This window comes from Aptenodytes patagonicus, chromosome 7 (genome assembly GCF_965638725.1).
Source record: "Aptenodytes patagonicus chromosome 7, bAptPat1.pri.cur, whole genome shotgun sequence".
In the NCBI taxonomy this organism is placed as follows: domain Eukaryota; kingdom Metazoa; phylum Chordata; class Aves; order Sphenisciformes; family Spheniscidae; genus Aptenodytes; species Aptenodytes patagonicus.
This window is the reverse complement of record NC_134955.1, coordinates 1631805-1659524: the sequence shown is the minus strand read 5'-3', so window position 1 is coordinate 1659524 and position 27720 is coordinate 1631805. Positions and strand designations below refer to the sequence as shown.

The following is a 27720-nucleotide window of genomic DNA, read 5'->3' as shown; positions in this document are numbered from 1 at the left end:
GCCTCAGGATTATTTTGTTAGCTGTATGTGTGAGTAGAGGTGGCCTTCACAGCCTGCGGTGAGGTGGGACTGTTCACGACGCAGTCGCTATTCATGTGTGGTGGGACATGGAGGTGAGCTGTCCCCCCAGCCCTTCCCACCCCCCGGTGGGGTGGTTCGTGTGCATCCGCACCCCGGGATGTGGCCGTGTACCATGCCCTACGGACCCCCTCGTTGCCTCTGCTTAGAATCATAGAATCATTAAGGTTGGAAAAGACCTCTAAGGTCATCGAGTCCAACTGTCAACCCAACACCCCCATGCCCACTAAACCATGTCCCTGAGCGCCTCATCTACACGTCTTTTAAATACTTCCAGGGATGGGGACTCCACCACTTCCCTGGGCAGCCTGTTCCAATGTTGAACCACTGCTTCTGGGTTTGTGGCTCGTCCTTCCCCCCACAAACCTCTCGTGAACCTCTCGTGGTGTGCACGGGGCTCTGGTCTAACGCCTGCTGCCTTTTCCACAGCCCGATGCTCACGTACCGCGTAGATGCTGACAAGGGGTTCAACTTCTCAGTGGGTGACGACGCCTTTGTGTGCCAAAAGAAGAATCACTTCCAGGTCACGGTCTACATCGGCATGCTTGGAGATCCCAAGTATGTGAAGACCCCCGAGGGCCTGAAACCCTTAGAGTGCTTCTACCTGAAGCTGCACGGAGTGAAGGCAAGCGGGAGCTAAGGGCCAGTAGTGAATCCAGCAGGGAGAAGGGGTGCTTGGCAGATGGCTGGGATCAGGCAACACCACGTCTTCGTGTGCTAAGTTGTAGGGGAGCGTGTAGGAAAGTGCTGAAGGCCAGAACAAGGCAGATCTTGAAATGCGAGTCCTAAGATGGACTCCACAGGAGGGCTGAGCAGACAGATGGCCTGTGCAGAGGCTGGGGAGAAGGAGGTGGGAAGGGGAAGGTCTCAGCTTTCCGCTCTTTGTCACATGCCCAAATCTTTCTCTCCAGCTAGAGGCCTTGAACCAGTCGATCAACATAGAGCAGTCACAGTCTGACCGCAGCAAACGGCCCTTCAACCCTGTCACGTGAGTATTGCCCAGGATATGTTCCTGTGGGGGAATTGCTACCAGGGAATAAGCAATAGCAGGAGAGGGTGGGGAAAGGGGCTGAGTCGGAGGCCTCGGGATGGTACTGTGGGTATCCCACTTTCCAGTTTTCTCCTCTGTTTCCCACAGCAAAGTTTTCCTCTCTTTACATTCCCCACTCTGCTCTGTGCCCAGTTCGTAGACCTGCCTTGGTGGAGCAGGCCAGGAGACGGCCATTCCCCAGAGAACCTCCTCTCCAGCGGTGTCCTCACTCGCTCCTCTGTTTTCCTTTCCTCAGGGTCAACCTGCCTCCAGAGCAGGTCACCAAGGTCACCGTGGGGCGGCTGCACTTCAGCGAGACCACAGCCAACAACATGCGGAAGAAAGGCAAACCCAACCCAGACCAGAGGTGAGGAGCCACAGATGCCTTCTCCAAGCCGTTCTAAGCACTCAAGGCCTGTGGATGTGCCAGTCCCCGGGTTGGGGAGTGTGGCTGGAGGGAGGGGGACACGGGGGACAGGTCCTGAATTGCCCGTCCTTGTCTGTGTGGAGGAAAGGAGGTGTCTGCTGTGGCCACAAGAAGTGTCTCCCCGACTCTGTGAGGGGTTGGGGACAGTGCCTGTGCTCCACAGCACAAGGAGAGGGGACGTGCCGAGCCCCCCGTGACAGCTTGGTGCCTCGGCCTCCAGAGGGGAAGCAGACTCGGCAGTTCCCAGTGCGGGATGGCACCCTGACCTCTCTCCCCTCTTGGCAGGTATTTCATGCTCGTGGTAGCCTTGCAGGCACACGCGCAGAACCAGAACTACACGCTGGCAGCCCACATCTCTGAGCGCATCATCGTCAGAGTAAGTCCCTCTCTCCTCCTTTAGCCTCGATGGGTGCCCCACAGCCCTTTGCTGGATGTCCTGGGTGATCCTCCTACCTTCCTCTGGCTTTTCAGTGCTTTCTCCACCCAGCCTTTGCCTACCTTCTCCAAACCGTCACTGCCTTGCCTGTAGCTATACCTGTCCGTACCTGGGTTCTGGCTCCAGCCTTTCCACGAACTGCTTAGTCAGAGCAGCCTCAAAGCATGCAAGAACCTGTTGCAAGACAGGGAAGGCATCCCATTCTCCCAAGGCTGGACCAGTGTCTGGGGTAGAGCTGTTGGGAGTGGGGGAACAGTGTCGTTGGGACTCTCCACCAGGGACAAGGCCTACAGGTGCAGGAAGACTGGGTACCTTCCCAGGGCGGCACCTTTTGCACGTGCTGAGGTGGCAGCGCTCAAATGGGAATGCAGAGGAGCAGGAAGAGATAGGCACCATCCCCAGAGTCTCCCGGGGCCCTGCTAGAGCACTCAGCTGTGGGACATGGAGGCAGGGTGTAGAACACAAACAGAGGGACCTCAGAGTCTGCAGACAAGTAAGTCCACAATGAATTATGCGGCCTCCAGTGTGCCCAGCGCAGAACTGCAGGGAATTGCAGGCAGCCTGGACTGCCCCGTCTCAACCTGCGAGTGGGACACAGAACCACGGCAGCAGGGCAGAACCCCAGGATTTGGGACCCGGGAGCAACAGCCACGTCACTTGGTCTCCTGCTGTCCTGCGTGATTCTGGTTGGGGTTGTTGGAACAGCTCTGGTAGCCGTGATAACAGGCAGCTCAGGAAAGCGAGGATATTCCTTTAGGGAGAGGAGCAGAACAGGCGTAGCCTTGGTTCCTGCAGAGAGAGGCTTAGACAGGGCCAGCAGATGAATGCCAAAGCTGCCTCTGCTGTAAGGGCAGGCTGGGACCCGTTCCCAGGGCTGGCAGTGGATCCCTGCCCCTGCCACTTTGCCTTGTGCTGCTCCAAAGCTCTGTCTCGCACCTCCATGGCCTTGCTTGTCCCCTGCTGGCTCTGCCCTGCCTGTCTATCCAACTCCCTGCCGTCCCTCCTGCGAGGCTGGGGCTGCCACAGCTCAGCCTCGAGGTCTTCCTAGGGCTGTAATTCAATGTGCTGTGGGCTGGAGAAGGCACCCGTGCCAGGATCTCGTGACCTGGACTGTTCATCCCAAAAGCCCCTTCCCACTTCTCAGGGTACCTGGATGAATATGCTCCAGTTTCAGCTGAGATCTTCCCTCTCCCCGTTTCCCTTCTGTGGAGTAAGGACACTGCTGTGCCATCAGGGTCCTTCTGCTTACGCCAAGCTTTGTTTCGCAGCTGTTTCCCACCCACGCTGCTGCAGTAGGGTGCCTGGCACTGTCCAGGCCACCAGAGCAGCCTGGGGCTCTCTGACGTCCATCTGTTGCCCATGGCCTCTCCTGCTATGCAGTCCTTCTGCAACGTGCATAGAGGGATGGGTCTGTGGGGCTCTCCTGGCAGCCTCGCTCTGTCCACATCTCAGAGTGCCTCTGCCCAGCAGCCCTGCAGCATTTCTCTCCCTGGTTTTGCTACTGCTGCTTTTCAGTCCCCACTTTCCTGTCTCTCCACAGGCCTCTAACCCCGGCCAGTTTGAGAGTGACAGCGATGTGCTCTGGCAGCGGGCACAGCTCCCTGATACCGTTTTTCACCACGGCCGGGTTGGCATCAACACAGACCGCCCCGATGAAGCCCTCGTGGTCCATGGCAACGTGAAGGTCATGGGTTCGCTGATGCACCCTTCAGACGTCCGAGTGAAGGAGGACATCCAGGAGGTGAGAGCCAGGCAAACCAGGCTAAGTTTGCGGTGGTCAGGGGTCTGAGGAGGCACCGCAGAAAGTGTGAGTGTCCTTGTGAGCCTGTTTCAGCTGCTGATTTTGACATAGTCCTTATGGGCAGCCTGAGCTCCTGACCAGATGGGAAGTGCCTTAGAAGTCTGGCTGTCCCTGGCTGTCCCAAGCACAGCCTGTCCAGCATTTCTTAGGGAACATTGACTCTTCCGCTGTTAGCCAGAACTAGCAAATGCAGAAGTTACAAACCTGGAAACATCAGATAGCACACTGGGGCTTGCCAGAGCGTGGGTGAGAGGCTCAGCTCTGCTCTGAAGTTGTCTCAGCTGGATGTGCCTGTCCAGAAAAGCTGGGTACAATCATGTCTCGTATTTATGAGAACTGCCTCTGCCCTGCGCCTGGTTGTGCAACGGGACTCAGTCTCCTCCTGGCTTCGCTACCCAAGGAACTTGTCCAGTGACAAGAACTGGAGATTAACCCCAGTGCAAATGCTGTTTGTCCTAATAGCTGGTCTGAGCAGGGTTCAGGGCTGTCTCGTGAAGGGCTGTCTCACAAAGGTATTACCGTGAGCCATAGTGGGTTTTGCTGCTTGGAGTCAGTCATGGGAACTTAAGAAGCAACACCCCACTTAGGAGTTGCATGTGTCTGTTTCGTCCCAGGTGGACACCACAGAGCAGCTGAAGAGGATCTCCCGTATGCGGCTAGTACACTACAACTACAAGCCCGAGTTTGCAGCCACGGTGGGCATTGACAACACCTCTGAGACGGGTACGGGCCCTGCGTCACACCGCGGTGACCTGCTGGCATCTCCAGCACTGGACCTTGCGTTCTGCAACCTACAGCGGCGTTTTGTCCGTGGTGTCAAGCGGCACTGCCCTGCCTTCCCTGGCGGCTGTACCCAGCTCTGCCCTGGGGCAGCCCCCCAGGCGTGGGGTAGGAGAGAGGGGGCTTCTCACCACCTGAAGTTTAGGCATCTAATGAAATTCCCTCGTGGGTGAGCGGGAGAGAAGATGGCACTTCCCACAGGTGGCTTATAGGGCTTTTGTGATAAGGCTTCCCCAAGTACCCACCTCCCTTCAGGGGTACAGCTACACACTACAGCGGGGTGATGCAAATACCCCTGTCCACGTAATCTGGGAACCAGCCTTGTCTGAACAGCCTCTGCTCTTCTGTGGCTGAGCCTGTGTGGGCTGCCCAGGCCACGGGGCCTCCAACGAGCTCTGCCTGGCCCTGTACAGGCTGGGGTGAGGGGAGGACAGCCCTTGTGTCATCCCCAGTGAACAGGGTTCCTTTCCGCATGGGCCAGAGAAAGAGCTGTGGCAGGAGGAGCCCTGTCCAGACCCCCTTGACCCACTGTGCTGTTTCCACGCAGGCGTCATTGCTCAGGAGGTAAAGGAGATCCTCCCTGAAGCTGTGAAGGACACCGGGGACCTGGTCTTTTCCAATGGGAAGACCCTTGAGAACTTCCTGGTGGTGAACAAGGTTGGTGGCAGCCGGGAGGGGCAGGGAGGCTGGGGAGGCTGTTGAACCTGGCTCAAGGGAGTTGTGGAGCTGGAAATGGAAGAGGGAAACTGCGATGCCTGGGAAATGCTTCTAGGCCAACACCACTCATGAGAGTTTCAGACCTGGCTGGTCTTTCAGATGTCAGGAGCAGCCCTGGGTGGACGGCAGACATCAGCAGGGAGGAACTAGCCTGTGATGCTGGTGAAAGTTGGCAGCATCTCCCTCAGGACGGGCTCCTTGTTGGCAGCCTCCTGTAGGGAGGCTCTTAGTCATAATCTCTCCTTTCTAGATAAGATAAGGTGGTTATGTCAAGATAACTCGGAGCACCTGGCTGCCTGACCTCTCCGTAACCTGTGGCAGCCTGTTCGCCGCTCTGGGCATCGAGGGGGCAGCCTCCCATAGCACACACCGAGGGGACAGCCTCCCAAAGCTGCCAGCTCTCTCCTGCGTCACTCTGTCCAGAGTAGGAATGGCCAGGACTGACCTTAGTGCCTTGTTTCTCCTTTGTGGAAGCCTAGATCCCTGTAGATACATCGCCAGCTAGGAGTAGCTGTGAGCGTGACCTTTTCTGTCCCATCTGCACGTGGCCGGGCCATTGCTGCCCTTTGTTTCTGTGTACAGCCCTGCTCCACGGGCCGCAGCTCAGCATCAGCCCTCCAACAGGAGCTGGTGCGCGCTGCAGAACAGCCTGTCACAGCAAACTGCGTGGTCTGCTCTAGCTGAGCTCTCCAAAGAGGCATCTACCTGCTGCTACAAATTATCCGTGGTGTCCAAGATCCTCTGAGCGTGGTGCTGGACCGGCACACCAGTGAGATGTTTTGCCTCAGGGAGCTCTGTATGGGGAAGTGGAGTGGCAGAGCCCGAGGGTGGATAAGGGGCAGGGGTGATAGCACGCTGCCGGCAGCAGTACGTGGGATGTGGCTGCAGTTGTGCTGGAGGGAGATGCTTGTGGTGGAACGCCCTGCCTTTACCAGAGGGGCTGCAGGAGGAAGGTGGCTCTCCAGAGGCTTCTGGATTTGGGCTCTCCATTGGTCTGGATCAAGTGTCTGTTGGATAGCGCTGCAGAATAACTCCAGCAGCTTGCACTGTAGAGCAAGAGACAGAGGGCTGGGGAGGGGCGGAGACGGGGTAGATGGGGAGCATTGCTCATGTGATTTGACCAAGGGCTCCTGATGAAGATGGGGACTTTGTGTCTGTCCTCTGTGACTGAGGAGGACTCTCTGGATTAGCACCAGCAGGAGACCTCAGGGATCCTGCGCCAACATTTACTGTTTTGGTTGGGTTTGAAGAGGATATCTCTTGTTCTTGCATCCAGGGGCTGTAGAGATCTAGATGTGCCGTGTTGGATGATTCCCTACCCCCAGAGCTGGGTGTTGTGTAGTCTTTCCTCTGGGGCAGGGCATGGGAGAGCAGTCAGGGCGGCCAGATCCATGGGAGCAGGACTGCCTCCACGTGCCAGGCCACTCAGACTGCTGACCTGTTCCCTGGCAGGAGCGCATCTTCATGGAGAACGTGGGAGCCGTGAAGGAGCTGTGCAAACTGACGGACAACCTGGAGACCCGCATCGATGAGCTGGAGAGGTGGAGTCACAAGCTGGCCAAGCTCAAGCGGCTGGACAGTATGAAGTCAACCGTGAGCTCTGGGGCATTCAGGTACGGGCGTGCTGAGGGCACGGGAGCCAGAAGGGATGTCTCATTTTGAGCCCAGGCAGCCCTGAGTGACAGCTCGGTTTAGGAAAGGGGAGATGGGAAGGAGCGGTGGGGTGTTGGCAGTTGTCATTTGGCCTGGGGTAGATTCAAGGAGCTGAGATTGGTGAGACAGGTCTGGCATACACGTGCCAATCTCCTGCTTTCAGACCAGCCCAAAAAACCCCAGTATGAAATTGCCTCCGTGTTTCCCTGGAGGACATGAGTGGCTTTCTCAGGGCAAAGAGTTTCTCATGCTTCCAAAATCGTCATACTGACCCCGGCCAGCTTATGCAGGTTTGGGGGCAGAATTCAGGCGCTCTGGGCAACGGGCCAGCACTGCACCTACCCCCCGAGCAGATGAAGTGACAAGGGTTTGTGACTGTCCTGCCACACAGAGATTTCTCCCCTACCAGAGAATCACATTTTTTCCTGGGAATCGCTCCGAGTGCTGTCCCTGCACAGCTCGGCTCCATTCCTCTTTTCTCCTTGCAGCCAAACTGGAAGCCAGTTCAGCCGTGCGGGAAGCGTGCCCCACAAAAAGAGACCCCACAAAGTAGCCAGCAAGGTAAGGGCCCGCTCCCAAAGGAGCGACGCTGTGCAGGGGAAGGTGGCCTAAGAAAGGTTGTCTGCATGGTCCTTGTGTGTTTTCTTACGCATGCTGCAGAGGGAGAGACCCTGTCTGCTCCCGTTTCCATGATCTCTCCTTCCTTTTTGTCCGTGCCTAATGAAGACGTTATGTGGCTTCTGTGCTGAGGGGGTTCAGGGCTTGCAGGGGAGCTTGGGATGGGCTGGGTGGGATCTGAGCGAGGACCGGAGCAGTAAGGAGTCCTGAGCTGATCTTGGGGTTTTTCTCTTGCAGTCGCCGTCAGTTGTCCCCGAACAGGCCTGCATCAGCCAGCGCTTCCTGCAGGGCACCATCATTGCCCTGGTCATCATCATGGCATTCAGGTGAGACCGCACACCCGGGCTGCCGCTTCTCCGCTGTCTCTCGCCAGCTCATCGGTTTGGCCCGCGCCATCCGTGGGGCGTGCAGCGAGGGGCTGCGGACCTACGGCTTCTTTCATGGGCTGAAATCCCTTGGAAGCAGATCAGTACCGTGACATTGCCCCATGCCCGTCCTCAGCCTGTACCTCTCTCTTTCTTTCCAGTGTGGTGTCCATGTCCACGCTCTACGTGCTGAGCTTGCGCAGTGAAGAGGACCTTGTGGATATCGACGGGTAGGTACTTCTGGGCTCTGTGGGAGGGATGTGGTGACCGGGGGAGTCTGAAGCACAAAAAGCAGTCGCTACGGGGTTATTGACCACGGTTCCAGTGAGTCAAGCTGTAAAGCCAACCAAACACGTCCGCACATCCAAGTCTGATGTCAGTTAAATTATCTTGAGGAAGAAGTGAGGAACAGAGAAGGAGAAGAAAAAGAAAATACCCTGTTGTTTGGCTGCTCACATAGCCACTCGTGGCCAGCCTGAATGTTCTTTGGATGTCTCTTCAGCTGGACTAAAACAGCATCGTCCCACTGATTGCAGCGGGGCTGGACCAGTCTGTACTAGGCAAGAGTTTTCTTCTGCAAACAGTGTCCTTAGTGCGGAGAGAGCATTGAGGGAACGGCCCCAGCCTGGCAAGCCTGCTCATGGGCAGCCTGCGCCGGGCATTCAGTTTTGGCACACTTCACTCCTTTGGGAGCTCGCGTTACCAGATAATGAGTCTCTTTTTCTCTCTCTCTTCTCCCTGTCCTATTTCTCTCCCTCCTGTTCTGGTTACATCTCTCATCCTACCCATTTTCTTTCCACTTTGTCTTTAATTTTCCCATTCTTGTCTTTTCATTTCCATTATCTTCCATTTCCATTATCTTCCATATCCTCTCATCGCCCCCGTCCTCCTCATCTTCTACCAACCTGCCTTTTCTTCCCGTCTCCCTTCACTGTCCTGTAGCTCTTTTGCTGTGCCCACTGCCTGTCTCCTGGCCCTCTTTCGGCACAGGGGTCCTGGGGTCCCGGTCGCTCTATGTCCACGGTATGTTACTGTTTCATTATACTGTTATTTAATTGCTGCATCCCTTCTCTCAGTTCCTTTTCTTTCTTCCATCTGCACCGCAGAAGACCAAGAATCTTAAGCAAAATTGAAAGCAAAGAAAGGGAAATGAATATACTTCAGCAAGTGGGACTCCGGGAGGAAGGAATATGGACCCCGTCAGGAAGGGGAAATTAGGATTAGGAGATTGAAGAACCAATTGATCAAAGGTTAAATAAAGAAATTACATACGACAGGTAGGGCAGGAGCAGACAGTTTAAAAGAGCGGAGGGAGTATGTAAAAAGGATGACGACTTTGAGGAATTAGCCAAAAAGCTGTTCCTACCCTCTCTTCATATGTGAGTAGCTTTATTGTGGAGGGTCACTCTCAAGTACAGGACAGCTTACTGTGCAAAAGGAGGACATAAAAAAACCCCTAAATTATTTCTTTTTATGAGCCATCACCGCTGGGAATGTTTGGAAAGGTACTGACGCAAGGAAAGCTGGCTGAGTTACTCATTAGGTACAGACCTGTAAAGCACCCCAGTTAATGGGATCTGCAGGGCTGCTGCAAAATACTTCCCTTAAAAGTAAAACAGGCCCTACCTGTCTGTCAGCACCCTTTGAACAAAGCGCTGCATAAAGAGCGGTGCAAGGCACAACTCATTTGTTCTTTTAAGAACGCCACACCAGAGTGTTTCTCAGGAGGCTATTAAAAAAGTAATTGCTTGTGGGATGCAAGATAAAGCCGCGCATGGAAAGTGTTGACGAGGCAGTGGAGGAACATGAGGGACAGGGGTAGGTTTTTGGCTGGGATGAAGGTCAGCTCCAGAGGCTGGTGCCCACGTTCCCTCCAGGAGACCGGCGTTGCGTCTCCTTTCACCAGAAACAGAAATACGCATAATAAGACAAGTCTTGCAGGTGACTAAGTGGTATTTTGATTTCTCTAAATGAGTGAAAGCTCCGTTTATCTTTGAGAAACCTTGAGCAATGCTAAGGGGACAGGCAAGACGTGGGTACAGGACAGGCAAAACGTGGGACAGATAAAACGGAACTGCTCTTGCGCCTGGGCAGGGTCTGGACAGGTAAGATCTTGAACATCTTTGTTAGGAGCCCAGTAAAAATTTCTGCTCAGTGGGCAGCTACAGCGCGCGAAGGCAAGAGCCTTGGTTTATCCCATATCTCTGTAGGCGGTAGCTGGTGCCCAGAAGTGGTGTTGCTCTGGGCTCCTTGTGCAGCCGTGGGAGAAAAACAGCACGAGGCAGCGGTTCCTCCCCTTTCACATCTGCCTTACCCTCGGGAGATGCCTGTGGTGTCCTCAGCTCAGGTCTTGGTAGCTTCAGTGGAAACACCTGAAATTACATGGGATGAATCTGGGTGGGATTGTGTGTATTTCTAAAAAACAAGATGAGGAACAGTCTGGCTCCGAGAGATAAGGGGCACCTCCCTTAGGCAATGGTGAGTGCTTGGAGCCCGTTACGGCCTAATGTGTTGAGACCCGAGCACATAAATCCACCCCGGCGATCACTGTTGGAAATCAAGTCCACTGAGTACACCCTGTTCCACAGTGAGCATTGAGGGAGCATAGCTGGTGTCCTCTGAAGCACCTGGGACTTGTCCCTGCCAGATGTGGGACTGCTACACGATCTGCTGTGGCGTTTCCTAGCTCTCCTGGCTGTCTTCACAGCTTCCGTGCCTCCCTCCTGCCTTTCCTTTCCCAGATCACTCCAGTCTGTGCTCCTCCTCACCCTTGCGCGCTCTACGTCTGCTCTTGCTCCATGTACCTGGTCACATCGCCCCACTCACTGCTACAGCCGCTTCTCTCTTCACGTACAAGTGACACCGTTGTCCCCCATGGTAGGGGTTTTCACTATATTTTCCTGCATTTTAGGTCAAGCCAAAACTTTGATAAAACGCAGATGGTGCGATCCACAGCTGCGTCGGACGGAGCCAGTGGCAGGACCCCCACGCACCATGGTAGGTCGCGGCGGGGCAGAGGGCCTGGCAGACGCACACGATGATGGGTTGCGGTGCAGGGTGAAGTACGTGGCTGCTCCTCCGCGCCAGGGGCTTGCTGGCGCTGTGCTGTCTTCACGCTGGGAGGTCCTGGGGCTCTGGTTTTGTGGGAGGGATGCCGGGGGCGCTTGGTGCTGCTCCTGTTAGATGCCTCTCCCCTTGACTTACTCCACGTGTCCCTGCTGTTTGCCCTGCAGTCACAGAGGACACGCGTGACTTAGTCGCCGGCTTACCTGGTCACAGCGTGCTAGCCTGCTTCAGCCCACCGTGTTTCTCCATGTGCTGCTCTGCTGCTCCCACCAATGTCTCCTCTGTTGCCCTCTCTGAGACCAGCCCCACTCATGCCACTAACCGGACAGGTAAGTACCAGCCCAGGCACCCAGGAGGTGCTGGAACAAGGCCGAGGTGTGTCTGTCCCACCGTTGCATCACCTCGTAGCCCCAGCCCCCTCTCACCTCCTGTCCTACCCCTGCCCGTTATGAAAAGGACGTGCAGCCTGCCCTTCAAAATGTGCCCGCTTTCCTCCACACCCGCTGCCTGGGTTGAGACCTGCTCCAGCGGGCAGCTGCGGGGCAAAGCGGGACTGCCAGGCTGAACAGCTTTCGCTGCCCGTGTGGCACGGCGTGGTTCAGACATCCGCGATCATAGAATCATCGAATCATTGAGGTTGGAAAAGACCTCTAAGATCATCGAGTCCAACCGTCAACCCAACACCCCCATGCCCACTAAACCATGTCCCTAAGCGCCTCATCTACCCGTCTTTTAAATACTTCCAGGGATGGGGACTCAACCCCTTCCCTGGGCAGCCTGTTCCAGTGTTTAACCACTCTTTCAGTAAAGAAATTTTTCCTCACGTCCAATCTAAACCTCCCCTGGCGCAACTTGAGGCCATTTCATGCTGCCAGGGGTAAGTGGGAGCTGGAAGGTCTTTGGAGCTGCCTGCTTTGCCAGCACAAGGTCATGAGAGGCTATGCCAGGCTGGCCAGCATGCCCGAGCAGCCGTACCTTGCAGTCTGAACTCAGTGTTCTTCTTGCTTTGAGCAGGGTTTTGACAGGCCAGGAGGTGTGCTGCCTCTTTGCTGCCCAAGCAGGGTTTTTGCAAGCTCGCTTGCTCCATCACCGGTCACTGTTGCAGGAGGAACAGCACCTCAGGCAGTCACTGCAGAGCCGTAACACCCCTGGAGTCATGCCTTAACCCTGCCTTAAACACCGTGCCCTACCTGAGCAGGGGGCAGTGCCCCCGCTTTGTCCCCACAGACTGCTCTAGCTTCCCTTTGCTGCGAGGATCCCACCGGCCCCTTCAGGCACAGAGGCTGGGAAGGCTCAGCTGCTCGCAGTGGGGTGATACGGGAGGTGACATGGGGACAGGACGAACCCAGAGCTGGTGGCTGTTCTCTCTGCACTGGTCCCGGAGGTCGGGAGTGCTGCCAGCCTCTCTCTGCCTCTCAGCACCACCTTTCTCTCCCTTCTCTTTGCAGACCAAAGTCAGACCTCACTCCTGCCAGTGACAAATATCAAAGCCAAATCCAGGGGCATCACCGGGAAAGCGACCTCCTACACCAAGTGGCCAAAGACGCCTGACAGGTCTCAGAGCTTCGGCAGCCCCAATGCCAGCCCCTCCTCCCCCTTCACCCACATCCAGGGCAAATCCAAGTACATCTCCAACCTCTCGCTCTCCCGCAGCAACTCCCCGCTGGGGCAGGCCCGGCAGCAGCGCAGCATCAAGCAGCCGGTGAGCGAGTGGCCCCGCACGGAGGATCCCGGCACGGATGGTAGGTGGACCCTATCTTCTTCCCTCCCTGCAGCGGCACCGTGGTCCTGGGTTCTCTCCTGGGGGTATCCTCAACCAACTGGGTCTCATCTGTCCTGCACAGCTCTCACTGTGTCCCCATCCTGCGGCTTGTTTGCCCCCAGCTCTCCCAGTGCAGCCAGATTCAACCTCCAGCCCTGCCCTTCCTACCCCATGCTGCCCTACGCTTTCTGGCCGTATTAGCCAGTTGCTAGTTCCCTTCTGAGGCTGCTGTACCAGCATCTCCGTTCTTACCCCCATCTCGGCTTGCTCAGCCATTTCTAAATCAGATCTAGAGGAAGAAATGCACAGATTCAGTCACGCTGGCAGCAGAGAGAAAGGAGTGTCGATGACCAGCCTTTGGCATAGTCTGGGGCACCCCTTCCCCTGTTCTCCGTGGCTGGACATGGTGTTAGCGCAGTCTTGCAGCAATCTGACCCCCTCTCTGATGACAGGGTGATGAGGAAAGGCGGTCTCAGTGCCAGGCGTCCCTCCCAGCCCTTCTCGCTCGGGCTACCCCAGCTGCCGTCCCTTTGCTGTCCCTAAATAGCCCGTTCTCCCACCCGCAGGGCCAAGCCCAGTGCTGCACTCTGTCCGGATCGTGGAGATCAACATGGCCATCCAGTCGCAGTACTGCGCAGCCGCCGACGCATGCAGGTGAGCGAGGCAAGGCCGGCTGCCAGCACTTTGGTGGCAGCAGCACGGTGGGAGCTCCAGGGGAAGCAGCAGATGGGCAGCTCCTGGAGCCTTGGGTCGTTTTCTACCATCACCCCAAGGCAGCCCGTGCTGCTCCTTGGACAGAGGAGCTGGGGCTCCGAGTCCTTCCCTCAGAGCGCGGGAAGATTGCGTTTGATGATGAGCTTGTCCTTGGGAACCAGCCTGGGAAGCCCTCCCCCTCCGAAGTCTCAGCCCAACAGAGACTTTGGGTCCTGTCCTGGCCATCTCAGAGCCGCCTGAAATGCTGTGGCGAGGTCTAATGCTCTCTCTGTGTCCCCAGGACTGGAAACTTCACCTACCGCATCCCTGTCAACCAACTCACAGCAGTGAACACCAACCTGACCCTGGAGATGAAGTGAGTGGACAGGGCTCATCTCTTGGGTGTTTCGGTACCCCTGAAGTCAGCTGGATGCTGTGCCATGTGGCCATGGTGTCTCCTGCCTGAGCTGGGGAGGGGACAGCAGGGTCTTACTGTGTCTTGTCTCCTCAGCTCCTCCTCTGCTGTGTCCGTCTCCCTTTGTGGCCTTGTCTCCAGCGACCCCTGCCAGGATGCTGCGAGCACGAACAGCTCCACCGATGCCACAGACGCACAGGTAGGGAGGGAGGGAGGGAGGGAGGGTACGGCTCACAAAATCCACACACGTTGTGTCATCCCAGCACACCACCGATCCCTCCAGAAGGGACTACAGCAGGGCAGCACGGGAGTTGCTGGAGGGAATTCATGCTCAAACGTAGCCGTGCTCCGCACTGGCTAACGTCGATGACCCTCAGACATCCCTGCAACCCTAACAGGGAGGTGTCTGTAAACCTGATACGTGGAATCATAGAATCGTTTAGGTTGGAAAAGACGCTTAAGGTCATGGAGTCCAACCGTTAACCCAGCACTGCCAAGTCCACCACTACACCATGTCCCGCAGCACCACATCTACAGGTCTTTTCAATACCTCCAGGGGTGGTGACTCAACCACTTCCCTGGGCAGCCTGTTCCAATGCTTGACAACCCTTTCGGTGAAGAAATTTTTCCTAACATCTAATCTAAACCTCCCCTGGCACAACTTGAGGCCGTTTTGTCTTGCCTTATCGCTTGTTACGTGGTCACTCATATGAAATCATCCCATCCCACCCCTCTGCATGAGCACCAGGCTGTGAGCTGCCGTAACGCGTCCTAATGAAATCCCTTCAGGAGGATTTTGCAGGTCTGCATGCGCGGCGCCTGCATCAGACCCTTCTTACCCTCGAGCGCCTCCTTGCCCCTCTCGGTCCAGCTCTGTCGCTGACCTTGGAGAGGTTGCTCCCCCACTCGACAGTACAGGCTTGCGTGGTTCCTTGCCAGTCTGGCCTGGGAGAACGTCCCCTGATGCTCAGCCCCGATCTCATCCTAGCTATTCTGTTTTCTTCCCCAGGAAACAACGCACCGTTGGCCTCTCGTGATGATGTCTTTCCGGGAGTTTGCCTACCACTTCAGAGTAGCACAGCCTGTGAGTACCAGCAGCTGCTTTGTCTTTCCTCTTGTCCAGGGCTGAGCGGAAGGAGAGCAACGGGACCACGGCAGGTTTAGCGGCCACGTTGCGCTGAGAGCCTTCCACAGCCCTCTCCGTCGTGGCTGTTGCCTTCCGCAGTTACATGGGGTAGTGGGGGTATGATTTTTCTCTGCCCCAGCACGTAATTCATGCACAATTTCCCTCTCGGAGCATGCGTCCTACCCCTGTCTGTAAGCTTTTTTTTCTCGCTCTCTCACAGGGCCGAGCCAACTGCAGCACTGCTCCCGAGCAGATGGGACACCTTTTCACTGACTATTATTTTCAGTTTTACTGGCTCTGTGAGTGAGTCCTGGCAGCACCAGTGCCCTCTGGTTGGAGAGAGGAGGGGGACTGGTGACACTGGGGAAGACTCCTGTACACCCTCCTCCACTAGCCCCCAGCCCCACCTTACCCCCGTCTCCTGCCTGGGGCGTGGAGCTGGTTTGGTTGTGGCTGGTGACACAGGCACTGAAGCACAGCACACGCAGAACATAGGACCTAAGCCACAGAAACACAACCAGCCCTGTGGTATCTCCTGGGCTCACCTCGCACCGACTCCCACCGTCCCACGCCGCCCCAAACGTCTCTCTCCTTCCCTTACGGGGACGCTTGCGTCCGCCGTCACTTCTCCCTCCCCTCGCAACACTGGATTTGAAAGCATTACACTGGACTGAATGTGGACGGGTCTGCCGCGTCCCAGTCCTGTACTGGCCCAGTGGTCCCAGATGTGCCACATCAGTTCTTCACAACACTGGAATTGCTCAACACTGGAGCCCTTTCCAAGAGCAAAACGCTGGAGTTTGGCCTGGAAAGGAAGGCTGTGCCTGGACGTACTGGAAGTCGTACACTGGAGTTGCTGTTCCTTCTAGTTGGCCCAGGGCCATCCCCTGCAGCCCCACTCCACAGACCCCCGGAGACCCCCGGACCCGCGAACGGACTGTCCTCTGTGGACAACAAGAGAAGGTGCAGCTTCAACGTCAGCCCTGTCTGTCCCCCTCCTCACTGTACTCTAACGTTCACCGTATCCAGGTCTGGATGGATAAACTCGAGATGCTGCTGAGGCTGTGCCCAGGCCAAACCACGTGTGGGGACACTTGCCATCAACCCATGGGAGAAAAATTACCGTGAGTCACCTGCATTAAGTGTCGTGGGACCCGGTTTTTTTCATTTGGCGGCAGCGTGTGGCCTCTCGCAGTGTGTGTGTGGAGCTGCCTGGTCGGCTCTCAAGTCAACGCAGCCACCTCTGCCCAGATGGGCAGAAGAGAGACCACTGGCAAAGCCCGGTGCGCCCTGCGGAGCAAGGCTGAGTTGCTGGGGGCGCGTGATGTGGCTTCGCTGCACGCCCTGGCTATCGGATCTCTGCCAGGCACTGAAGAGGCTGATCCTCTCCCACAAAGCGGGGAATGGCAGCGACTGTGGGCCCTTGCCGTCACTGTTCTCGGAAAGCAGTTATGTTGAGTGTATTTTGGGTGTTCTACTGTTACAAGTTCTTAACTTGCTAAACTACTGAATATTTTTTTTTTTTTTTTTTAAGCCGTATAAAAATGGGTCTCTTAATTCTGTCCCTATTGAGCTACGTGTGTCTCGCATAGGAAACCAAAGGGGGCCACTGCTAAGCTCCACGTTAAAGCTTGACTGCCACAGCGGTGCTGGGACACGTCAGACTGACCGACCAGCGCGCGCGCGTCCTCCTCCCCGTCCTGCTCCAGCGCCTCTTGCTAAAAAGGAGACACCTGCGTTCCTGGAGGCTGAGCCGCCGCCAGGTTCTTATGTCCGAGCTGCGTTTCTCTAAGGAAACGGCAGCCGCCGCTGGGGAAGGGCGGCGAGGGGGAAACGCCACTCGCCAGTCCCGAAGCACGCTCTAAAGCTGGCTTCAGGGAAGAGCGCGCCTTGCCCCTTGCAGCCCCGTCACCGGACGTAATCAACTCGAACCAAACTGGTTTTGGGAAACTGCATCGGGCTCTGGCTGCTGCGTTTTGTTGCCTTCAGTGGAGACAGATGCAGCAATCCCTTTGCCAGCTGCAGGCCCTGTTGTTACCAGCACTGAGGAGCGCGTGGCTGGCTCTGCTGCTCCGGAGAAACAAGCTGCAAAGACGTTTTTTTTATCCAGCTTAGAGAGATGGTTCCTGCGCACGTCTCGTGGGACCCTACGCGGCCTTCCCTCCCCAGGCTGGGGGAGCAGTTTTATCTCCCGTCACCCATCTCAGAACTTCTTTCTGAGCTTGTCCCAGCAAAGCAGCCGTAGCCCTGCAGTTCCTCGTGACATCGCTGGGAGTTGGCGTCTCTGCCGCCAAAGGACCTGGCTCTTCATTTGTAGGGCGGTTTCAAGGGCAGGTCTTCATTCCCACTGCGTGCCCACAGGCAGCAAACACTTAACTATACATTGGTGAAGCTCCCCAGTTACTAAAATGCACTGAAGCCTGGGCAGGCAGGAACCAGTGGGTGAGCAGGTCATCGTATCCAGGGTAGGCAGCCAAGCAGGAGCGAAGCTAGGGGCCTCACCCGGCTTTGGGGAGCTCAGCGGGAAAGCAAGAGGTCCCAAGGCTTGGGAGTACCTACGCACAAGCAGGTCAGCTCCATGCTCAGCAGGATTCTCTGTTTCTCCCTGCAACTGGGAAGGAAACCCTCCGATGTAGCTCTCTGGAGAGGCGGCTCAGCGCTCTTCCCTCCACCCGCCCCGGGCTTTTTTGCTTGGCCTTAAACTGGGAAGTTACTTTCTTGGCAGCTTTTATTCTCCACTTGGCAATCAGTGGCCCAGTCTGGCACGTCCTTATTCAGGTGAGCGACGCCACGTGCTCTTCGACGTCTGCTCAGCTGAGAGGTAGCCTTCTCAGACCCGCTGTTTTCCCTTGTACTGTCGAGCTGGGCTAAACGCCTGTGCGTTCCTTTAGCCCCTGAAGAGGTAACGGGTGGTGTTGCGAGGGCCAGAGCTGAAAGCGCTGCCTGCAGTCACCACCACCACCAGTCCAGCCCCTCGCTGGTGGTCCTGGCTGAGGTCAGCCGAGACCCAAGAGTACATCTCGCCCCGCCGCGAGAAATTTCGCGGGGAAAGCCTCTCCTGGAGGGGAGAAATCAATCAACCGCTAGAAACGCGCTAGCAGCGGTGGCCCAAGAGGAGATGGAGTCTCTCAGGTGTCCCTGCGATGCTTAGCCATGGGGTTTATGAGGGCCCCTGGCAAACCAAGTGCCTAAGGGCTACGGGAACATCTCTAGTGCCTTTTTCTGCTAACAGGACTGCACGAGGGAACAGTGGTTTCCCACACGTCCGTAAAATGCTGCGTGCCTCAAAAACAGTGGCCAATTAGCTTAAGAACTGAGATGAGCCAACACCTAAAGCGCGAAGGCCGGCCCTACCCACGTACAGCTGTTTCACAGCAGAGCAGCACCGGGCTGACAGCAATCCCTGGTGTCAGAAGAGGAGAGGGACTCAGAACGCAGTTTTTAGCGTCTTACATTGCCATAGTATCTTTTGTCTTAAAAGTTTATCACAAAGCGTACGCCAGTTCCACCAGCCGCTGCACAGCAAGGCAGAAACGAGCTCAAAAGGGTTTTTGTAATTATTAAAGGGTCCCAGGATTGCTTCCAAGCCTGCGGAAACAGCTGTTCGCATAGACTCCCCCCCCCAAAAAAGGTGTCTCTGCCCTAACTGAAGCTGTGTCCCCCATCCCCAATCAGTAACAAGAGAGTTAACAATCAGGCCTTTCCCTGCATGAGACGGAGGGAGCTCTGAGCCGATGTCTCCAGCCGTACAGCCTGGGGGAAAACCCTCTCTTTCCGCTGGAAACGAGACGCTTCATCTCTCTAGACATTCTTGGCAGGAAGGAAGACAAGTGTGGAAACGAGGCCACTTGCCAAAGTCTGGCTGTTTTCGGAGTTTGTTTCAAAAGCAAATTCACAAACATTCTGTCCTACGGTTAGAGCTTAAAGCCTGTAAATAGAGACTATGCCACCACTGCGAGAATTAAGGAGGAGAAAAAAAAAAAAAAAAAGTAAAGCACTAATTTGTTTGGTTTAAATGTCGCTGTCACAGCTTTAATCACTGTATATTGCCAGCAAGTTTGTAGAGTTGCATTCTTAGCAGGTATTATTGATTATCGGTTTTTATTTGTAGGGAACGAGCGGGGTTTCCCTCCTTCCTTTCTGATTTATATTTATATTTTGCTGAATTTTGAGTGCTGAGTCTCCGGATTCCCCACTTTTTTGTTTGGCTTATTTAGACTTTGTTTTATGCTGGAGGTAAATATGCCCATATAAATAAATATATAAATACTGCTTTGTATCCAAGGACGGCTCCTGGCGCATTCCTCCCTTGCTATGAAATAAGTCTTTCAGTTCAGTAGCTACAAAACTTCTTCCCGCAAGACGGAGGAAACCCCGTGTCATTAATCAGCAGGAGCTTCCAGACGTGCCCACGCAGGGTCAGAACGGCCCCGGCCCGCGGCTGCTCGCTGCTACCCAGCGTGCTTTTGAACGGGTATGAAAAAGAGCTCTCGCTGCTCACGCCTCAGAGGTCAGGGCCAGATCCAGAGGCATCCGAGAGCATCCGCGGAGGGAAAGCTTCCTTCCCGAACAGGAAATCGGGCCTTTAAATCTGTAAGCTACCCATTGAATTTCTGATTCTGAAATCGAATTGCTTTGAAAGCTGGGCTACAAATTCGAAGCTACCTACAAAAATATAGTTATGCATGCCATAAACAAACTCCTCTTTTACAAGCAAAGCAGTTAATTCGCTACTTAACTGAAGGGCACATCCAGCTACAAGATTACTCTGGCCTGTACTTCTCAAGCATTCCTCCCAAAACCTCATTCCCCACAAACACAGCTCCCGTCACCCGCTGTGGTGCCCACCAGACCCGTGTTCTTGCTTTGCGTCCGAGGAGCCACACCGGCGCGTTACCGGGGAACCCTGCCCAGAGACTGTTCCGCAAGCGCCGTTTCACCCAGGCCGAACGGTACGTCCACCCGGCCGCTGCCACCCTCAGGAGCACGCAGCCTGGCCGAAGAGCGGGACCGGACGTTTCCGTCAGCTCCATTTCTAGCGCAGGAGGTCCCCAGCGCGCGCTGCCGACGCGGTAAGTGAACCACCTCGGAGCGGTCCCTGCCCCTTCCCGCTTTGCGAGGGGCCGTGAGCGCTGCTGAGCCACAAAGCTGCTGGCTCGGGATGAGAACGGGCACAGCCTTCCAGAAAGAGGGTGAGGGGACGCGCTGGTAATGAAGGATTGAGGGATATAAAAGCAGGCTCAGGAAGAAGCGGGAAGCGGTTATTGTCTAGAGCCTAGCTGCACTAGGGCACAAGGTGGCACTGAAATGCTTCTGGGCGACACGCAGCTGTGGAAATCTATGATAAACACGGGGCCCGTCCCAAGGGACGTGGATCTCGTGCCAGTATCAATGTGGTTTGGGAAAGCCGGGTTGAAAAAAAAAAAAAAAGCATCTAAAAGACAAACCATGAGTCCGAAGGCAGGAGCATCCCAGAGCCAGTTTTATTCAGGTTTGGTTTGTTGGGCTGGCAGAAGTCGCTCGACAGGAGCGCAGTCCATGCCTGACACGGGCTTTGTTGTTGAAATACAAAAGAAATACAAAAAGAGCTTCTGCCGGGCTTCCCACCTAGAACCAAACGAGAGACGAAGGAGGTCGGTGAGACAGCGTTCCCCAGGGCGGCACCGGGGCCTGACTCTGCTGCTACTAAAGCCACAGGGCAAAGGACGATACCCAGCACCGCAGGCGGTTCCCTACTGCCTCAAACGGGGATGAACGCCGGCTCTGCCCGCAGTTAACAGGCGGGCACAGAAGCACCCTCCAGCCAAGTTACCCAACGGCTGCTTTGCAGCTCGGAGCGGCCGCGACGCTCGAGCCCAAAGGCTGCTGCTGGGGTGAGGCCACAGCCTTTTGCGCATCCTAACTTTGCCCCCGAAGAAAGGTGGCTTTCGGGAAGAGCTGCTGTCGCGGGGCTACGTTTCCAGGACCCCCCCCCTCACCACCACCACCCAGGCGCGGGCGTAGCGTGAAGACCTCGGGGAGCTTACGGCCACAGGGGGATTCACAAGGCGGTACCGGTGCTCCTCTGCCCGGGCCTCAGACGTAGATACCGACCCACAGCAGCAGGAAGAGGACGCCGAAGCCCATGAAGAGCGAGGCCACCAGCGAGATCAACAGCTCCTTGTAGATGTCCCGCGTGTACTTGGTAGAAGTCACCTCGTAGCTGCAGCCCGGGGGTTCAGGCGATAACGGACGCAGAGCAAGGGGAGGGCCTCCCCCTCCCTTACCCCCCGTCCCCTCCCTTACCCCCCCCCCCCTGCTCCCTTACCCCCCCCGCCCCCTCCCTTACACCCCCCGCCCTGCTCCCTTATCCCCCCGTCCCCTCCCTTACACCCCCCTGTCCCCTCCCTTACCCCCCCCCGCTCCCTTACCCCCCCCGCCCTGCTCCCTTACACCCCGTCCCCTCCCTTACCCCCCCCGTCCCCTCCCTTACCCCCCCCGCCCTGCTCCCTTACCCCCCATCCCCTCCCTTACCCCCCCCGCCCTGCTCCCTTACCCCCCGTCCCCTCCCTTACCCCCCCCGCCCTGCTCCCTTACCCCCCCCGCCCTGCTCCCTTACCCCCCGTCCCCTCCCTTACCCCCCCCGCCCTGCTCCCTTACCCCCCCCGTCCCCTCCCTTACCCCCCCCCGCTCCCTTACCCCCCCCGTCCCCTCCCTTACCCCCCACCCCCACCCTGCTCCCTTACCCCCCCCCGTCCCCTCCCTTACCCCCCACCCCCACCCTGCTCCCTTATCCCCCCCCCCCCCCCGCTCCCGCCCGGGGATACACGAAGAACCAGGCGGTGAAGAACATGCCGATGGCCAGCAGCACCACGGTGAGGTGCGGGAAGACGGCCGGGTTCACCGGGCTGGTGTATCTGCTCATGGCCTCCAGCTCCTGCGGGGGGGGGACACGGCGAAGCGTGAGCGGCACCGCCGGGGGACGGGACGGGGCTAAGCCTGGACCGGCACCGGCCCTCCGTCCTAGCGACCGGCCCCTGACCGCGGCCCCGGCCCCCCGTCGCGGCTCCCGGCCCCTACCATGCCGCCCGGGTCCCGGCTCCTGCTCCGCTCCGACACGTCGCCTCCGCTCCCGCCGCTGCCCGCCCCTCCCCCGGAAGCGGAAGGGCGAGCGGTAGCGGGGCGTGCCGGGACGGGTGGGCGGGGCGAGCGGGAGCCGCTCGCTATTGGCTCCGCCGGCTCCCGGCGGGCATTGCGGCGGAGCGCGGGAGCAGTGGCGGGCTCGAGCTGCGGGGTAATGGCGGCTGGAGAGGCTGAGGCGGGCTGGGGGGGGGATAACGGCGGCTGGAGAGGCTGAGGCGGGCTGGGGGGGATGATGGCGGCTGGAGAGGCTGAGGCGGGCTCCGGGGGGGGATAACGGCGGCTGGAGAGGCTGAGGCGGGCTGGGGGGGGATAACGGCGGTTGGAGAGGCTGAGGCGGGCTCCGGAGGGGGATAATGGCGGCTGGAGAGGCTGAGGCGGGCTGGGGGGGGATAATGGCGGCTGGAGAGGCTGAGGCGGGCTGGGGGGGGATGATGGCGGCTGGAGAGGCTGAGGCGGGCTCCGGGGGGGGGGGGATAATGGCGGCTGGAGAGGCTGAGGCTGGCTGGGGGGGGATAATGGCGGCTGGAGAGGCTGAGGCGGGCTCCGGGGGGGGATAACGGCGGCTGGAGAGGCTGAGGCGGGCTGGGGGGGGATAATGGTGGCTGGAGAGGCTGAGGCGTGCTCGGGGGGGCGGGGGGGGAAATAATGGCGGCTGGCGGAGGCAGGCTCGGGGGAAAATGGCGGCTGGGGGGGGCTGAGGCGAGAAGGGGGTGGGAAATGGCGGCTGGGGCAGGCTGAGGCTGGCATCTGTGGGCCGGGAGAGGCCGCAGCGGGAAGAGGGGGATAATGGAAGGGGGGGCAGGTAATGGAGTGCTGGGGGAGAGGGAAGCGGGAAGAGGGGTTAACAGCAAGCCTGGGGAAAAGTAATAGTAGGTAGGGGGGTAATGGTGGGGCCGGGAAACAGGGAGGTGGGAACAGGGCGCGGGGCGGGTAATGGGGCCTGGATGGCTATAATGGTGGGGCTGGGGGAGGGTGAGGCGTGATGGGGAGAGGGGCTGGGCTGGGGGAGGCTGAGGTAGGAAAGGGGGGGTAACGATGGGTCTAGGCGGGAGGGTAATGGCATGCTGGGGAGGCTGAGGTGGGGGCGTAATGGTGGGCTGGGGGAGGCTGAGGCTGGAAGCAGAGGCCGCAGCCCATGGGGTGATGGTTTGCGGGGGAAGCAGCCACCTCCCTTTGGTCCCCCCTGCTTAGGTGGTACACTGCCCCCATGGCCCAGCTGCTGACCCCCCAGCTCCCTGTGTGTGCAGAGGCTGATCCCAATGTCCCCTTTTCTGTTCCCCAGGATGGGAATCCATGGCCTGGCCAAGCTTATTGCCGACGTGGCTCCCGGCGCCATCCGGGAGAATGACATCAAGTCTTACTTCGGCCGGAAGGTCGCTATAGATGCCTCCATGAGCATCTACCAGTTCCTGATCGCCGTGCGGCAGGGAGCTGAAGTCCTTCAAAACGAGGAGGGCGAGACCACGAGCCACCTGATGGGCATGTTCTACCGGACCGTCCGCATGGTGGAGAACGGCATCAAGCCGGTTTACGTCTTTGATGGCAAGCCCCCGCAGCTGAAATCGGGGGAACTGGCAAAGCGGACTGAGCGCCGGGCTGAGGCCGAGAAACACCTGCAGGAGGCTCAGGAGGCCGGAGAGGAGAACAACATTGAGAAGTACAGCAAGAGGCTGGTCAAGGTGACCCAGCAGCACACTGACGAGTGCAAGAAGTTACTAATGCTGATGGGCATCCCCTACGTGGAGGCGCCGGGGGAGGCCGAAGCCAGCTGCGCTACCTTGGTGAAGGCTGGGAAGGTCTATGCAGCTGCCACGGAAGATATGGACTGCCTGACCTTCGGCAGTCCCGTACTGATGCGGCATCTTACTGCCAGCGAGACGAAGAAGCTGCCCATCCAGGAGTTTCACCTGAACCGTATTCTGCAGGATCTAGACCTGACCTGGGAACAGTTTGTGGATCTGTGTATCCTCCTGGGCTGCGACTACTGCGAGAGCATCCGCGGCATCGGGCCCAAGCGTGCCATCGAGCTCATCAAGGAGCACAAAACCATCGAGAAGATCGTTCAGCAGATAGACACCAAGAAGTACCCTCTGCCTGAGAACTGGTTGCACAAAGAGGCCCAGAAGCTCTTTCTAGAGCCTGATGTGGTCAACCCCGACGCTCTTGAGCTGAAGTGGACCGAGCCGAACGAAGAGCAGCTTGTCCAGTTCATGTGCGGGGAGAAGCAGTTCAACGAAGAGCGGATCCGCAACGGGGTCAAGAGGCTGAGCAAAAGCCGGCAGGGCAGCACGCAGGGCCGGCTGGACGACTTCTTCAAGGTGACGGGCTCCATCACGTCGGCCAAGCGCAAAGAGCCGGAGGCCAAGGGGTCGGCAAAGAAGAAAGCCAAGACCAACAACGCTGCAGCTGCAAAGACCAAAAAGGGAAAGTAGCCGGCCTGGCTGACCACAGCCCCCTGCGATTGCGTGGGTTTTATGCTCAACCAGGAATTTTAGGCTAATAACAAACGGTTGTTTTTCTGTCCTGCATGTTAGTGCTAGGAAGGATGCTGCTAAAGCGCTTCCCAACAAGGCTAGGTTAGTGAATCAGATAAGCATCTTCCTGCGCAGCAGTAGCAATGTGTGAGGCTAGGAGAGAAGAGAGCTGAAACAACCACAGCGGGGAGGGGGTTGGAGGGGCGAGGAAGGGACCGGGGCGTTGCGTTCAGCAGTTCAACGGCGGTGTTCATCGGTTTGAGACTTTTGATGAGGAGGCCGCAGGGACCGGAGGCGATACCTAAGCTGCAGAGTTAAAGGGAGGCGCTGATCACAAACACCCTCTCTGATTTAAGAAACAAAAAGTTGGAACGGCTAGAGAGCGAACTGGGAATAAACGATAGAGAGATTTCTGCCTGATTCAATCCATCCAAAAAGAGGTAGGTTCAAGCAGCGGAGGCTGAAGGAGAAGCTGGGGAGATGCGAACAGAAGGCAAGCTGGAGTTGGGAAGGAGGCTTGAAATAATGAGGTAAAGGTCTCCATTTAATGAGGATTGGGTATAGGTTCTTCCTTCCCTTATTGTAGTCGCTTTTCGTTGTTTAAAACAAAAAAAAAAGTTGTAATCCTGATTCCAGCAAAGTTCTACCCTGCTCTTAGTGCATGAACCAAGGACCAGCTGAGCTGAGACTGCAGCTCTCCAAGCCTGGATTTTACTGCTAGGTTGTGTCTTATGTTTAAAAAGAAAAAGGTCAATAAACCTAGAATGGAAGCCTGTTCGCTCCCCGATTTCACGAGGCATCCTTCCACGTTGTACACACAGAGACAGGTCCCGGACTAAGAAGAAAAAAAGATAGTGCCTCTTCTTTTCTTATTTTATTCTGTATTTTGCATAGTCTCTTCCCCTTACTTGTCAAAGCAATGTGCTGGGTTTTGTTTTCAGAATAAAATTTATACGCAAATACAGCGTTTCTCATTCTCTGGAGAGGTGGCTTAAACCTTGTTGCTGAAGGCCCCACAGGTGAAGAGAAAGCCCAGTTTTAGAGGGAAACCTATTGGTGACAACAGTCAACAAATCAAGCACAGGCCCGAACGCAGAAAATTCGAGGTTTTAATCCTGGTGTTAACAGTGGCTTTTGGATGCTTTGTAGACATCAAAGATCTCCACTGTCTGCTAAGTTATTAAAATAAGAAGCTGGGCTTGTTTCACAGGGGAATTCCATTAACGCTGCTAAAATAATCCTGATTTTTTTTTTTAAGCCACCTTAGAAGTTTTCTTAAATGCGGCGTGAAGAATGGCAGCAGGTGCTGCACATGGAGGCAGGGAGCCTCTCAAGCTTGCCGTGCATGTGGAGCAGAGCACCCAAAACTTAAAGTCTGCTTCTCTGATCTGGTGGGTTTCACAGGGTCTCGGCTTCACCCTAATTCCAAGCCCTAAGCTGGAGAGATTTTGGCAAGGGGAAGCCTGGGTGCTCCAAATGGGGGCAGCTGTAGCTGGCGTGCCTCGAGATCGACACCTGTGCTCTCCACAAGCATCAGTGCGGCTGTCGCTTATCCCATCGCATCGCTTGTGGAATCTGCACCCGGAAAGCCAGGAAAGTGCTGCAGGGAAAATCAGATTTTAAAATCAACATGAGGGGTGATGTTTTAGCACCCGTTCTGTGTATTTATCTATTTAACAAGGCTTCTGTCTGTGAGTATTTGTGCTTTCAACCCTGAATCCTTGTGACCTCCTGTCACTCTGAGCCACAATCTTTTTTTTTTCTTCAGCTGGAAAAACCTGCGCGGAGAGTTTAAGCAACTTGTAAACCTCCTGTCCCTGGTTTGTCTTTTCTAAAGGGGGAGTGGAGCCCGGGCTAAGTTCCTGGCGCAGTTCTCCCAGGAGGCTTTAAGGTACAGCCTTGCTGGGCAGGTTAGTTTGAAAGCCTGGCTCTTCTGGGATGTTCTGGTGTCCGCCACGTCCCGCTCCCTCTGTCCTTCCTCTCCTGCCTTCCCCCTCCCACGTACCCTCCACCCCCGTTACCTTCCACCCAGATTTACTTGGTCACCAGGGTAATTTTCCCCACGCTATTATCATTCATGGTAGGCTATACTACTGATACGATGCAATAGATGTGATATACAGTAGGCTATAGCATAGGATATATAGTAGGCTATACACTATTACGATACAGAGCAGACTATCTACCATATGAGTTTCAAATGAAGAAGATACTTATCTTTTGAGACGTTTGTTATGTGTAGAAAGCTGTCCGTGAAAATTGATTGAAATACGTTTTCCTAGGATGTTGCTAGGATCTCTGTTCTCCTTAACTGATACTCACCTGGGAGTCGTAGCGGTTCAGACATTTTATCTACTCAGGTTTCATGACTTGGGTTATTTCATTTCAAAATGCAGTAAAGACAAATGGTGTTTTCTCAGCGTCTATTCTCTTAAATGCTTCCATCCGTAATTTCTCTTAACAAGAACTTCTTAACTAAATATTCCTGTATTTTATCTGTGAACACCCTCATTGCGACCACCTGGAAAGGTACGGTGAAACGGTTTTGTGGTGAGGGAATGAAGGATGATAAAAAAATAATACGTGGAAGTAAGGGTCAGGAAAATGCTTATAGCAAGGAAGTAAACTAAGTCAGCAGCAGGAAAAAGAAACTGCAAGCTTACCGTCTTCGACCTGACCCCGGTCTCCATAACCGGTTGCAGAGTCCTTCATCCTGCCCGCTTCTTGCTGACCTGAATAGGATTTAGTTCATCACATTATTATGTATCGCGTTATCACGATGTCGAGAATAGTTCAAGGAACGAGGCGGGAATGATGAAACATTTCTAAGAAAGTTTAACTGCCTTTTCACGTGCCTTTAATTTACTTAAAGGAACAGCGTTAAAGTCTGCCGCCTACCATTTTGTCAAGGGATGCACGCGAAGAAAGCAGCCTTTCAAGGAGTGCAATTTCTGTAATGAACCTCAAGTGAAATCGTAAGCGTGATTACAGAAATGCCGTTTGGTGTTCGTACACGTGGCTTGCGCTGTTACACTGAAGCGCAGGTCGTGCTTTGTACCTTTGGGTTGGAAGCGCCTCTTCTCTGCCTCCGTGGCTTCCCTTGGTGTGGGATGCAGCTGCAGTGGTGATCTCCAGGCGCAGAAGTGATCGACTTGAG

At 56.2% G+C, this 27720-nt stretch overlaps 3 protein-coding genes across 9 annotated transcripts in view; 2 read left to right on the top strand and 1 right to left on the bottom strand.

The window, feature by feature from the left end:
• The window catches only part of MYRF (myelin regulatory factor), a 66972-nt gene extending 47721 nt beyond the window's left edge, over positions 1 to 19251 (top strand). For 4 of the 7 annotated variants that reach the window (XM_076343665.1, XM_076343661.1, XM_076343659.1 and 1 more), the window contains 20 exons: positions 508 to 703; positions 990 to 1066; positions 1365 to 1475; positions 1821 to 1911; positions 3512 to 3712; positions 4387 to 4495; positions 5100 to 5209; positions 6722 to 6882; positions 7411 to 7483; positions 7778 to 7866; positions 8067 to 8135; positions 8848 to 8928; positions 10817 to 10902; positions 11139 to 11300; positions 12420 to 12713; positions 13300 to 13387; positions 13728 to 13802; positions 13938 to 14040; positions 14851 to 14925; positions 15188 to 19251. In XM_076343665.1, coding sequence (XP_076199780.1) covers positions 508 to 703; positions 990 to 1066; positions 1365 to 1475; positions 1821 to 1911; positions 3512 to 3712; positions 4387 to 4495; positions 5100 to 5209; positions 6722 to 6882; positions 7411 to 7483; positions 7778 to 7866; positions 8067 to 8135; positions 8848 to 8928; positions 10817 to 10902; positions 11139 to 11300; positions 12420 to 12713; positions 13300 to 13387; positions 13728 to 13802; positions 13938 to 14040; positions 14851 to 14925; positions 15188 to 15274 — 2338 coding nt within the window. In that variant the 3' untranslated portion in view covers positions 15275 to 19251. The remainder of the gene's footprint in view (positions 1 to 507; positions 704 to 989; positions 1067 to 1364; positions 1476 to 1820; positions 1912 to 3511; positions 3713 to 4386; positions 4496 to 5099; positions 5210 to 6721; positions 6883 to 7410; positions 7484 to 7777; positions 7867 to 8066; positions 8136 to 8847; positions 8929 to 10816; positions 10903 to 11138; positions 11301 to 12419; positions 12714 to 13299; positions 13388 to 13727; positions 13803 to 13937; positions 14041 to 14850; positions 14926 to 15187) is intronic. The other 3 variants (XM_076343663.1, XM_076343664.1, XM_076343662.1) reach the window with 3 other exon arrangements.
• A 1176-nt stretch (positions 19252 to 20427) lies between these two features.
• Positions 20428 to 22084, bottom strand: TMEM258 (transmembrane protein 258). The gene is made up of 4 exons (XM_076343709.1): positions 22027 to 22084; positions 21774 to 21883; positions 20994 to 21169; positions 20428 to 20574 (listed from the first exon to the last, which is right to left on the bottom strand). Exons 1-3 carry the CDS (start codon positions 22027 to 22029, stop codon positions 21043 to 21045), a joined length of 240 nt encoding a protein of 79 aa, XP_076199824.1. The 5' UTR covers positions 22030 to 22084; the 3' UTR covers positions 20428 to 20574; positions 20994 to 21042.
• Positions 22085 to 22195: 111 nt separating this feature from the next.
• On the top strand, positions 22196 to 25525 carry FEN1 (flap structure-specific endonuclease 1). Its single transcript, XM_076343686.1, has 2 exons — positions 22196 to 22240; positions 23372 to 25525. The coding sequence occupies exon 2, from the start codon at positions 23373 to 23375 to the stop codon at positions 24519 to 24521; it is 1149 nt and encodes a 382-aa protein (XP_076199801.1). The 5' UTR covers positions 22196 to 22240; position 23372; the 3' UTR covers positions 24522 to 25525.
• Positions 25526 to 27720: the final 2195 nt, after the last annotated feature.